A 12,829-nucleotide genomic window follows, 5' to 3' on the forward strand; every position below is an offset into this window, starting at 1 on the left:
AATTATCCAATATATTGATCGTGCATATTATATCCGATCAAAGTGGACCACACTTTAACTTTACCTTCGATGAAAAGGATATACAGGAAGGGTATTGGGAGGCGATAAACGTTAGCAAAATTGGAAAAAGTGCCGATCAAACAAAATTAATTGGGTTCTCTGCAACAAAGCAACTCTCGCTTCGAACGGGAACGAACCGATTCCGAGCGCTTCTCACAATCAGTAAAAATCGCGAACGATTTCACCCCGGAACTTTACTCTCATTCGGATGGGCTGCGCGATATCGTTTCTGTAATTCTAACGCGGAATAAAAGATCGTGTTTGACTAGAAACTACGGCGAAAGTATACAGACAGATTATACGATCTATCCCGACGAAATATAACATATGGATCTATGTACACGCGACGTGCGAATTTTGCGGAAAATGTGCAAATGGAAATATAGGAAGAATTCTGGTTACGGAAAAGCACACGAACTCGGTCCAATGAAAAATGTTTTCCTTTTCGTAACGTGACCGGAGAATTCGTCGTTTGAATTATTTTCCAACTCTGTTGATATACGCGAGAAACACGGCGATGCATGAGATATAAAATCTCGTTATATACAAATGAAAAGTTTTTTTCGCGAAAATATCGAAAAATACAATATTTGAATAATTCATTTTCTTAATTTTATATCAGTTACAAGAAAAAAAAAATTTCTTCTTCTATTTTCATTAAATTTTACCTTATTAATAAAACATTCGACAATTATATTTACTCTTTGCAGAATTTCTTAGACCATTAATCTTTAATAGAATCTTTCATAACGTATCATATAAAATGTAATATGCTCTGAATAATATAAAATGTCGTTCTACGTCTCTTAGAAATCGCTCTTTCACGAAATGAGCCGCGCAAAGTCTCCGAGAGATACTCTCGAGAAGTAGCTACGCGAGTAGTTAGCGCGGTATAGCGATCGTAATTATAACTTACACGCGACTTTAATAACGAACTGAAAAGCGGTGCTTTTTCGCGCGGTGGACCGTGGGATGGAAAACCGTGAGACCGGCAGCTCTCGTCAGTTCGCCCCCGGGGCGCACTCGTACACGGAGCGGTATCTATTTAACATTTAGTCATATGCTCGCGTACTACATTCGTCGACTACGCATTCGTCGTAAATCTCATCACCGTATACACACACGTGCGGCACAAATACGGCAGCGGACGGTAAAGGTAACAACATATATCGATATACGAGAGCCACGCGTGCGCTGCCGGATCGCTCGTTCTCTTCGATCTCAAAGCCACCCCTGCTCCGGTTTCACGGATGGAATTTCAGGAGAAACGTTTTATACGGTGAGTGCTCCCTCTCTCTATCTATCTATCTATCTATCTATCTATCTATCTATCTCTCGGCTGGCACGTCGCCTCGAGCGCTTTGTCGGAGGGCAGTTAATTAATAAAAGCTGGAAAGAAGGGAGCGAGCACGGGAGCATCCGGGCGTTGATTCGCGAGAAGGAGGAGGGGAAAGGGGTGCGAGGAGATACGATGGGAGGTATAAAAGGATAGAATACTGTACTATCGTTTCATATCGTTCGATCGATCGATCAGGCTCCACTTGCAATTCAAACGAGAGGGATACTCACACGTCGTGAATGAGAAACTTGTCGCCGCTTCTCTCCATGCAGAAGCCCTTGCTGGTGATTTCGGAGCCGTTGACGGTCACCAGATCCGCGTTCCCGGACTGGAACCACCGGCCGTACCATTCCTCCGGGAACGTGCAGCCTGGAACAGAAGAGAGACTGTTAGAAAGAGACAGGTTCGATCAGTGCCTGCGGGCGATATACTCGTTTAGTCGGTCGACAAGTTTCTAGATTTTAATCCGAGGATCTGAAACTGTCCGCGAGACGGAAATGCAAAACAATTCATATAATCGTGCTCGCTACGATATTTTTCAACCCCGGCGGGCTTGTACGCGTCAGGGTTACCTTTCTTCAACAATCCGGGGCTAAGAGGAACGTAATGAAACAATTGTAACTGGTGTTTCTTTTCCATTTCTCCCATTCTCTCGGAAACAAACCGCGGAAAATGTCGAGATCCGCGGAATTATTTTCTCCGCGAGACGCGAGCTGAAAAGTTTGTGTTTTTCTTCGAGTCGAAGGAAGAAAATACGTGCTAGTGTGTAATGTTACATGGGAAGAAAGACGGCTATAACCTGTTGTCTATCGCGATGATCCGACCTGTAAATTGAGTGCAACTGGAGGGTTGTATTTATCCATAGATTATATATAGTTATAAAATATGAGCTTTATATCGAACGATAATACGAGAATTATTCGCTTCAAATCCCGGAATTTAACATATGTGAAAAGTGAAACACGCGGGGAAATATAATTATAAAATAATACTGTGTCCTCAAATTCCTTATCCCTCCGTCTTCCGTATCCTACGATTTGATAAGAATAGGAGACATCGCCGTTTTTTCCATGCTTTTAAATAATCAAAATGGAGACTTATCGTCAAACAGTTGGCGTGTTGCTTCATCACTGCGGAAGAGTTTTTTTTTTTCCCTCCCTCACCGGACGGCCGTCCTTGCCACCCGGTTTTTTATGAGCCGCGGGAGTAAATCCGAGATTCCGCGAATATTTCGGATTTCCCTCGGCAACGGAGTCCGCCGCGAGCTCAAACGAAGTTATAAAAATGGAGAATCTCCTTAGAGAGATCGGATTATCGTGAAAATGTGAAGGAGAGAGAACTGATTTCCCCTCTTCGTCGCGCGCGATCGTTTATCCTTCTTGGTCTTCCCTCTATCTCTCTCTCTCTCTCCTCTCTTTCTCTCTCTTCACGTTTGCATCTGTAGCAACGAGGATTACAACGAGGAGCGACGTCGCGATTAAGCATTGTTTGCCGGAAGCATTTTGCATTTAATAAGTCCAAGTGTTTCGGAATCCCAGATAAGCGGAGAATCGACGGAGGGAAGAGACGAAGCTGGGAGAGAAAAGGATGAGGATCGGGGAGAATGAGGCAGGAAAGACGACGAGGAATCTTGCGAATTAGCTATAAAAAGATACCGAGAAGATATTTCCTCCCCCTGCTACTGTATTTCGAAGTTGCGAAAACTGAGTCGATGGAAACGACAGCAGATGGGATTTATTAATATTCGAGAGAGAGAAATTGATGTTTTGTGCTAAAGCGACCATGTGCACGCGGGGAGCCTCTCGCTATCGAATACCGGATTGGTTCTGGACACGATCGGCCATTATCACGGCTCTTAATTTCCAACCCGCTCCCGTAGATTACGTTCGGAGAATCGCAACGCGTATCAAGTATCCCCGTAGGTGTCTAATAGCAAGTGTATCGCATGACTGCGTTGTTTCCAGTCGCGATTGCAGTCTTCAGTTACATCAATGTAATGTCTATAAGCTCTCTACTTTGTGTTGTCAAATAATATCCATCTCTTCGTTAATGATAATCAGATCAAAGATTATATGTCATCTGTTACTTTTCTAGCTTACGACATTCGAGAAAGACTTAATTAGCCAAGAAGGTTAAAGTTGTGTTTTTTTTTTATATTATAAAATTATCCACTTGTTATCGCACCGGGCAGCTTTTTTAAATGATAAGATGCTTTTTTTATTTTAATTGTCAAACTTTTCTGCGCGATACAATCCAAAAGCAAGAGCGCAACGCATACTTCTTCACTTCTTCGAGCCGAAATTTTTCTCCTACTTTCGAGGTATCGGCGACCTTTACCGGAGACCGGGAGAAAGAATTGAGGAAAATGAAGAAAAAAAAGTTGAGAGGAGAGAGAAGGCGAGAAAATGGGATAAAAAGAGAAGGAGAAAGTAGGCAGCCACAGTATAATTAACGGAAATTGGAGTTAGGTCAGAAAGCAAAGTTATCGGGGAGAGTTTCGTCGGGAGAGCGCACGGCAACCGTTTCGCGCAGGCGGACTAGCTTTTTCCGGGGCAGTCGCTGATATAATTACTAATTAATTATCGTTGCTGCCACACTGCCGCTTTCGGCGAGCGTGCTTAAAAGGACACTGTACGAGAACAGGGAAACGGAAGTAACTATAATCTATCTCCCAGGTGGCTTTGTGAGCGAAGTGATATTCTACGCATCGAGCCGACCCTCCGGTCCATTGTAACAGCTTGTCAATGACGCTGTCTCTGGTTTACGAATATTTCAATAATCACGCTTGGCCTTATAGTCAATTCTTCACGACAAAGTTTCGCCGCAAAGCGTACCGTACGATTAATTTCATTTTCAAGGATGACAGATCTTTTTTGTTTCCCCGCGAGTCGAGCTTGAAAGCCCTCGCAAACTTAACGCGACGTATCGGCACGTGATGGAAAGCGAACTGGCTATAAAAACCGTTTCAGGAAAATCATTGAAGAGATACCCTTGCAAATTTCAATTTTTTCCCCGTCTTTCCTACTCGTTTATTTCCTTTATTCCTGCTAGAAAAGGTCTTCGTGCGAATTCTCATCTTTCTAATTTATTCAAGTAGAGAAATAACGAATACAGCTTGTATACCCCGGTATCTTACGAGCCTGCGGGGAATACCATATTGCCCGGCTCGCGGGACATTCTTTACGTCGATGCTTTTTTCGCGACAGCAACACATTTAATGTCTTTACGTATGGTACGCGATCTTGTCATAAAGATCGCACCGCGGGAGAACGATTCTAGGAAATAAGAGCGGATTAAAGCTCGGAGCCCCACCGAGAGAAAGAACTCGTATTTTTCCTAAACTGCGCAAACTTCTTCACAAGAAAGGGGAAGTCGATGCTCGTTCAAAAAGAAGAAGCTCGCGCACTCGCGTAGTGAGATAGAGGGATCAAATGCGTTAACCACGAAAACGACCCACGAACCACCCGGAGGGAGATTCGAGAAATCGATCTCTCCAGGATCAAATTATTGTTCTCGCTATCTCGTCCGTCGACGATCAAATCCGTGAGATCGAAATATTCTATCGGAGGAGACTTGTTTTGTTGTTATAATTCAACATTGTTGGAAATTGAAAGATAAGAAGGGGGGGCAAAGACTCGATCAATAATAATTATTTTCAGAAGGTTGATGTGTACGAAATTACACAGGAATATGCTTTATAACGGATAGAAATCTCCTCTGTAAAAGCTTTTCATCTTGGTATACTAACGTTTGTGCTTGCCATTATTTTCTTTTAATTTAAGCTTTTAGTTTTTAAAAGACGAAAAAACTGCTTCTAGAATATATGTAAAATTATAAATTTCTAATCTAACGAAAAATAATATGGAAAGTCTCGTAAAACGCTGCGTCTTTGTTCTGTGGAAATTTCTTTTACCATTTAACATGCGTTTAAATTATCGAAAAGTGTAGAATTACGTATTAAAAATAAAGCTAAAACTTTAATAATTTATAAATTTCTACAAAACTCCAACTTCGCGCATACAAAATTCATATTTTTGTATGTTTTTTTTTCCAAAAATATATTTCATAATCCCCGTAAAAAATTTTACTCACGACAATAAATCTCTATTTTTAACAAAGTTTCCTAACTATTGTAAAATATTTCGTAAAATTCTTATCACGTTAATCACAGCATTGATAAAAAGTAAAAACAATAGATCTAAATATTAAGAAATTAAAATTAATTTGAGCTGTATAAATTAATTCGTAATCATATCTTTTATAACTTTTAATTTAAGCTTCTTTATTTCAATTTGATTTTTTTATTCCATGATAAAACATTGCTGGAAAAGCTTAACAATAAATACTAACGGCGAAGTAACACCTTACAAAAAAAAAAAAAAAGAAAGAGATTCGTACAAATGGACTTGGAGATATCGAAAGTATCTTAAAACTTGATAAAAACTTGGAAACTCACGTAGCCATCCGTCGATCAATTGATCATCAGAGAAGTTAAAAAATAGATTATCGAAGAAGTACGAAAGGGGAAAGAAAAAGTGGACGACTACATATAGAGATTAGCAATTTATACTTAAAACCGACGTTCGCGAATTATTGAAAAAAATCGCTCAAGTGTAAGATACTTCGGGATAAACTTTTTACACGCTCCAAGATATAACAACAATAATTCAGTACGTCGTATATATTGTAGTACTCTACAGTGTATCCCGCTATCTCGAGAATATCGTCTCTTAAAAGAATAAATAAATAAAGATACATATAAAGTTTATAAAATTGTAGCAATCGTCAAATACGTGAAACAAAAATTCGCAAGAAAACGCAGGATGAAATTAATAATTTATTATTACGTTTCTGGGAAAAAACACAAACATTCATCAATTGTTTTCGAGTTGGAGAGCCGTGACTTCCTCTCTCCAAACGATTAATTCAATTTTTCTGTATATATTTGGGTACATACCTACGCGTCCTCGAGCATCTATCGCTGGGAATGATCGGGTTTCGGATGAAATAACTTGATTAAAATAATCTATCACCCGCTAGTGACAGCGATGATTGGCTATCTCAGTTAAATATGATGGAGGGACCATCTCTGTACTCGCGCACATGAGCGTCCTATATATTTCTCTCTCTCTCTCTCTCTTTTTCTTTCTGTCACTCTCTCTTTCATTCCATCGTATTAGCTCGCTCGCACAGTTAGCCTGATATTTTCTCCTGGCTACCTCTCCACCTCTATCGACAGAGGCAAATTGATTGGTAATATGTGGGCATTGCCCATCTACCAACCTCCGTGACATTTACCAACGGAAATGCCTCGTTTTTTCCGATATCCGAGCTTGAAAGAGTCGCTGAGAGGGCTTTTACCGTAGGAAATGAATATTACAGGAATGGATATCGTGCATCGGCACCTAGCCGACGATATTACAACGTTCGCGAACATATACGTACAGTTATGGCGACTGAAAACACAAAAAAAGAGCATACGCGCGCGTCTAGAACAGTAGTAGTAGTAGCGCGATAAAGTCAGACACATGCAAGAAATCTTTGTAGAAAAGTACAGATATATTTATTTAAAAGTTTTTCATAAAATATCAGTAAATATACATGCCAAACGTACAACGTGTATCGCGTATATAAATATTTTCATTCCAAATTAATATATCCGAAATTAGTAGACCAGAAAAGAATAGTTTCTCACTGATATCAAACTTTACGTTTATCGCGTTCAAGCGTATCGATTCCCAGGCAGCTTAATGACAAAAGTTCGAGATCTATACGTAATAAAAAGCAATGTGCTTGATCTATAGATATTTCAATCCCGTGAGCGGTGCATGCAGACTGCGATATTATTGCTATATATATATATATATACGTCAGCGAGTGATCGCGTGCACATCGTCCGTGCAAATGCCGCGGGATATGTCCTTCCGAGAAACACGTCAAATATGAGTGACAACGTCCTGCACAGATATATAGGAATTAGGGGAGGGTATTGGAAACCGATCGATGTATATACGACCAATGAGACAGACCAAAGACGAATGTGTCAATCATTTCGAAGGGATTTGTACATGACAGCGATCTTTGGTTTATTCGAAGACATATATCCTTTTAGTAGCGAGTCTTATTGTCATTCTCTTTCTCATTCTTTCCGTCCCCCTTTTCCTTTCTCTTTCGAATTAACTAGTCTATAATTGTGTGTGATTAAGAAATGTTCGATCTTTATAAATAATGCATCTTTAATCTAAATTTTTATCATGACAAATTCAAATATCTTTCGAATCGATAAATATTTTTTTAAAGTTAGTAGAAAAAAATGACAGATATTGTTCAACATCTTGTATGAAGGTTGATTTTTCGTAAGAAGAGAAATTGGACTTTCCTTCCCTTCAATCATATACAAGTAACAACGAGATATCCCTTTTCACGGCGAGAGAAGCGAGGCAAAAAAGAAAGGAGCGAAAAAAAAGAACATTTCATCTGTATTAAAAAAAAATTTCTTCCACCGAGCTCTACAAAGTGGATATTTAATTAAATAGAAGAAAGACTGAAATCCCAACGCGAGTAGAAACGCGTCTATATGATTTATGTGGAGTATGTGTATGAGTACGAGTGCTCGGGTGCGCTTACACGTGATCAATATATAAACCGGGTCAGTGATTATCCGAGCCTTTGTTGCACGTTTTCTATTGTTATTATACGTTTAAAGTAGTTTCCGGAACAAAAAATATTTGCATGCCGCGAGACGTGAAATGGGAGAGCGCCTAACGTTATTAACGGCGCGGATAAAGGAAGGATGCCCAGAATTTTAATATAAAAGAGCGGACGGGACAATTCCGTCGTAAAGATGATTTTTTATAACGCGTGTTTACGTAATGCGCCTTCAACATGAAGCGGCGGAGTAAAATTGCATTCATTCAATTCCTAAATACGGTTGCGGAGCATCCGGTGTATGTAATCGCCGTCATCAACATAGAAAAGCGCGCGCTCTGGAAACCTGGATACCATATGAGAATTACTCGCTCCATTGTCTTGCAAATTATTTTCCAACGGGGCGAAACTGTACGCGGAACATTAGAGAATGGTCTCGTATTTTATAAATCTACATTAATTAAATTTCAGCGCGCGCCGCTTTTCAGCGAAACTTTCGTTATGCGTCGCGCGGAATAAAATTTCGCGTCTCATCTGTGTGCGCGCGCGCGTGTGCGTCGTGTTTCCGATAAATATTCATTTTACCATGATTAATTCGAACGGCATTTACGAACGCTTGTTCGATTTTATCGGTACGGTTAATATGCAAAAATTTATTCCATCAAAATTAGTCGCATTTACTCGACATTTTCCCTGAGAGAAGAGAGAGAGAGAGAGAGAGAGAGAGCGTCCGGCCGATTTCGTCCGCCTACTTAAGATCTGGCGTTTCAATTTCTCGATATCATCGAATCTCGCTGATAGGTAGTATTGTGCGCGTAGCCGACGCGTCACATTTCCCAGGAAAAACCATTTTCCGCTCGGTGAGATTTTCGTCCTACCGCCGTATGCGGCGTATTATAAATTGAGATAGAGAATCCTATATAGGTACACGAATAACCGATGCCGGAGAACTGTTGCTGGGACGGATTCGGCGCACCCGAAAACGATTGCGCGAGTTTCCCCCGCATTCTTACTTTTTCTCTCTTCTTCTTTTCTTTTCCTTTTTTCCCCATCTTTTCCTTTTCAAGCCATCTCTCGATCTCTCCTTTCAATGGCGCAGCCATCGATTTCATTCGTTTTATAGAAAAATTAAATACACAAGCGCCCCTCATACGTCTGATCGCCAGTCATTTATATACAACTATGTATCTATCATTGGATAACCACACCCACCTACTTGTTGAGGGAAAGTTAAGATGATAACAATTTCATGTCGGTTCGTTAGGAGATTACACTTGAAATACGATGCCTTTGCAATGGAAAGAATATACCTACATATGCCGGTAATAATAATTTAAGGAATTTAAGAAATAAATGTGACACGATCGACTTAATTACACGCTGTGCGTTGCAACTTTGTACGCAAGATATTAATAGAAAATTTTATCATTACAAAAGAGAATTAAGATCAAATTGAGTGCGCTTTAAGCGCGCTTTCTTAAATCATTCAAATCAATGTTTCTCAATAGGTACTCTTATCAAACATTTTTTTTTCAATGGAGAAAAAAGTAGTTATAATAAATAAAATACAAGGAGAAAATGTAAGACGCTAAATATATAATATCGAAGCGTAATTCACCGATTGCCAACATTCAGTGACGAGTCCAGCCATGTTTCCGCGTAATCGTGTACGCTTTTAATATCGATCCCGAGAAATTTATTACGGCCAGAGCCAATCAGATATTACGGCTCCATCGTATACGGGTACTCCGTCGTTGAGGAATGAGAATGGCTAATTATTATCACCCCCTCCCCCCCCCCCCCGGCGCGCCCGTTCACGCGCCGACGACGTCACTCACGCATATGCGTGATTGTATCATTAGCGAGGCGGCACCGGACAATTTTCCCGCCCATCACCAGAGCGATATTTGACGCCGCGCGTTCGAGTGTACCATTTATTCCTTTCTCTCTATCTGATTCTGGTATCGGGAATGCGTAAGCACCATCCCGCACTGGTTTGTCCTTCCCCTTCCCCGTCGGCGTCCTTCGCCAAAAAGGATACCGGGAATTGCGAAGGCGAAGAGGGAAGGGCATTTTCAATATCTACTGTATTTCCGCCACTGCCGTTTCCACCCTCTCTAGATATCTACCGGGGAATGTAACATTGTACATCCCCTGTCACTACATTTTAATATTTCAGGATTCAATGATATCGCTCTACTCGCCCAGCTGTGCTCAACTTAACCGATAAAACATCCCTTCGACGCCATTTTATTGGTCATAAAGGGCACCGCGAACAGGTCCCACGGGCAATTATAGAGCGCTTATATTATCTCTACGTAAATTGGGATATTAATAATTGTAACGTTAATTTATTTTGAGGACATCGCGTTGCGATCGTGTTTTTCGAGAGGGAAAGAGAGAGGGACGGAAGATCGATTTTCCCATTTTTAATTATGAAGTTAACATTTACACATGTGCTTTTTCGAAAGCCTTTTTCGATTGTCATTATCGATACGCGTTTGAAATCGATCATCGTAAACTGGAACGCAATACATTTTGCCGCGACGTAACGAGATGACAGCCGGTATCGACCGGTGTTAAATTATCCGCGTCAATTTGGAAAATTCTATGTAACTCGTTGCGATATGATTCCCTTGGTGGGAGTATCAAAAGAGGTATCGTCGCGCACAATGCGATCGATGAGGCGTATGGTCCGCGTTATAAAATCAGTTTAATGATTTCTCTCTTTGTTTACAGCTGTGTCGTGCTTTACACGCCAACACCAACGAGCCGTGTATTCAATTGATTTTGATACGCCACTTGATACAATACGATAACAGATCGGAAAATGCCAAAATATTCGAGCGTCAGTAGAACATACTCGGAAACACGTAGCAAAAATATACTATCGACTTTATACGAATTACGTTTAAATAGCGCGTATCAAATATTTTTTTTTCATTTGATAATTCGTTCATTGTCGTTAATAATTTCTAATTATTAGAAGCTATCGTTTATTCGTACGTCGCTTATGTGTTTCGTTCCTATTCCTCGCATCTTAATTTAATTTGGCATCATGTCTCGATACTTGGACAAGTAACAAATCGTAGTGTCTGTAAGCAATACCACAATAGTAATGCTATCTTTCTCCAAGTTGTTTGGGCGTACGATTTATCGTTCCAAACGATTTCCCGCTATTCCTCATATCGTTCATAGAGCTTATCGATTCGCTCGGAGCCTCCCTCTCTCCCTCTCTCTCTCTCTCTCTCTTTCGAAGCGTCAAGTTTGAGTTTCACTGACGGTATTCGTTATGAAGTTCGAGTAACGGTGGTGCGTAGTCAAGCTCCGAGGAAAGGCAAGGTATGGAAGAGATTCGCCCATCCCATCCCGATCTCGGCATCCACCCCTTGAGTTTATAATACGCCTTCATTCCCATAACTGTATATTTCATGAAATCGCCGACTAACGCGGCAAGAGAATCTTCCGGCGCGGATTCCAAATATCTCCTCGAATTGTGCGTCGAAACGCGAATTATACGCATCCGCGCGAGAGAGAGAGATACTTGAATAAGGATTCGCGATGAGCACGTCGCGGCGAGGGTTACAACTTACGGCCACAAAAGCGCGAATGCGTTTATGTACTATTTTGCGCTACGTAATATTAAAGCGATCGACGTGATGCTAGAAATCCCGCGTTGTAAATCTCACAATAAATAGCGCGTGGTAAATAGACCGATAATACGACTTAATTAATTATGAATTATCGATTTTTTTTCATTTCTCTTCCCCAAACGAGATTCCAATCGAAGAGACGAATTCGAATCAATCTGGATCCGCGTCATTCATAGATGTTGCGACGTAATCATTTTTTGCGATTCCAAACATTTCCTTTTCTCCGCTCGTTTCTTATATCGGGTATGACGGAAGTTCGCGTGGAATAATACGGGCGAGATCATCCGCGAGTATTTCATTAAGCCGAGTGTTAGCGTCGCACACAGGGGCACAGTCGTCGTTATAAATAACAATAAGGTTCCACGTGGATGGCAAACATCGTAAAACCTTCCGCAAACAACGGGGGGGGAGGGGGGGGGGGTAGACTGGATGCGACACACGAGAGAGTCCGCGTTCCCTTTCTCTCTCTCTCTCTCTCTCTTTTTCTCCCCGTCTCGAGATGCGAGCGAGTGTTTGATAGAGAAACGGCGAGACCGGATAGAATATCACTTCGTGGATGGAATACAATCGGCCAAGAACATAGAGTGAGAAAAGCCGCGACCCCGACCCGTCGCGAAATACGAATTGGGAAGCGTGCCTAGTCGCGCCACGCCGGGATATTCCGATTTATACGGGGTGAGGGTGAGAGGAGGGAATAGGGAGAAGAAATCCCTTCGGCGCGCCGAGAGAGGGTGGTCCGTCAAATAGGCCGGGGATAGACGAGCGTATTCGAAAATATGTTGCAGCTGCACAGCACGTAGCCCGTAATCTTGCCACGAGTCGCCGCGGGAGACGTTTGACCCTTTGGTCAACGAGTTATCGCGGTGGGATTACGATGGGATTTCTGATTTGAAACGAAATGTCGTATTCTCGTCGAGTATGATTACCGGTGACGAGGAAAAGAGAGAGAGAGAGAGGGGGGGATGCGATTGTGTGGATAAAGATTTATTTATACGGAGCAATTTACGAACAATATCGCGTGTAAGGACGGCAGCTCGTGCACAACGTGTGTAACGTGATTACAGTTTGATGGTGCCAGATGCTGTCCAATCTTTCGTGGCGAATTTAATCTTTCGGTTATAGAGGGATG

General features: G+C 41.3%; 1 protein-coding gene across 6 annotated transcripts in view; it reads right to left on the minus strand.

Annotated features, from left to right (window-relative positions):
- Positions 1-12,829, minus strand: part of LOC138934405 (uncharacterized) — a 240,405-nt gene that overhangs the window by 65,492 nt on the left and 162,084 nt on the right. For all 6 annotated transcript variants that reach the window (XM_070298103.1, XM_070298105.1, XM_070298099.1 and 3 more), the window contains one exon: positions 1,630-1,768. In XM_070298103.1, the coding sequence (XP_070154204.1) occupies positions 1,630-1,768 (139 nt within the window). The remainder of the gene's footprint in view (positions 1-1,629; positions 1,769-12,829) is intronic.

This window comes from Polyergus mexicanus, unplaced genomic scaffold, assembly GCF_030449975.1.
Source record: "Polyergus mexicanus isolate NDT 795.1 unplaced genomic scaffold, iyPolMexi1.0 SCAF_6, whole genome shotgun sequence".
Lineage (NCBI taxonomy): Eukaryota > Metazoa > Arthropoda > Insecta > Hymenoptera > Formicidae > Polyergus > Polyergus mexicanus.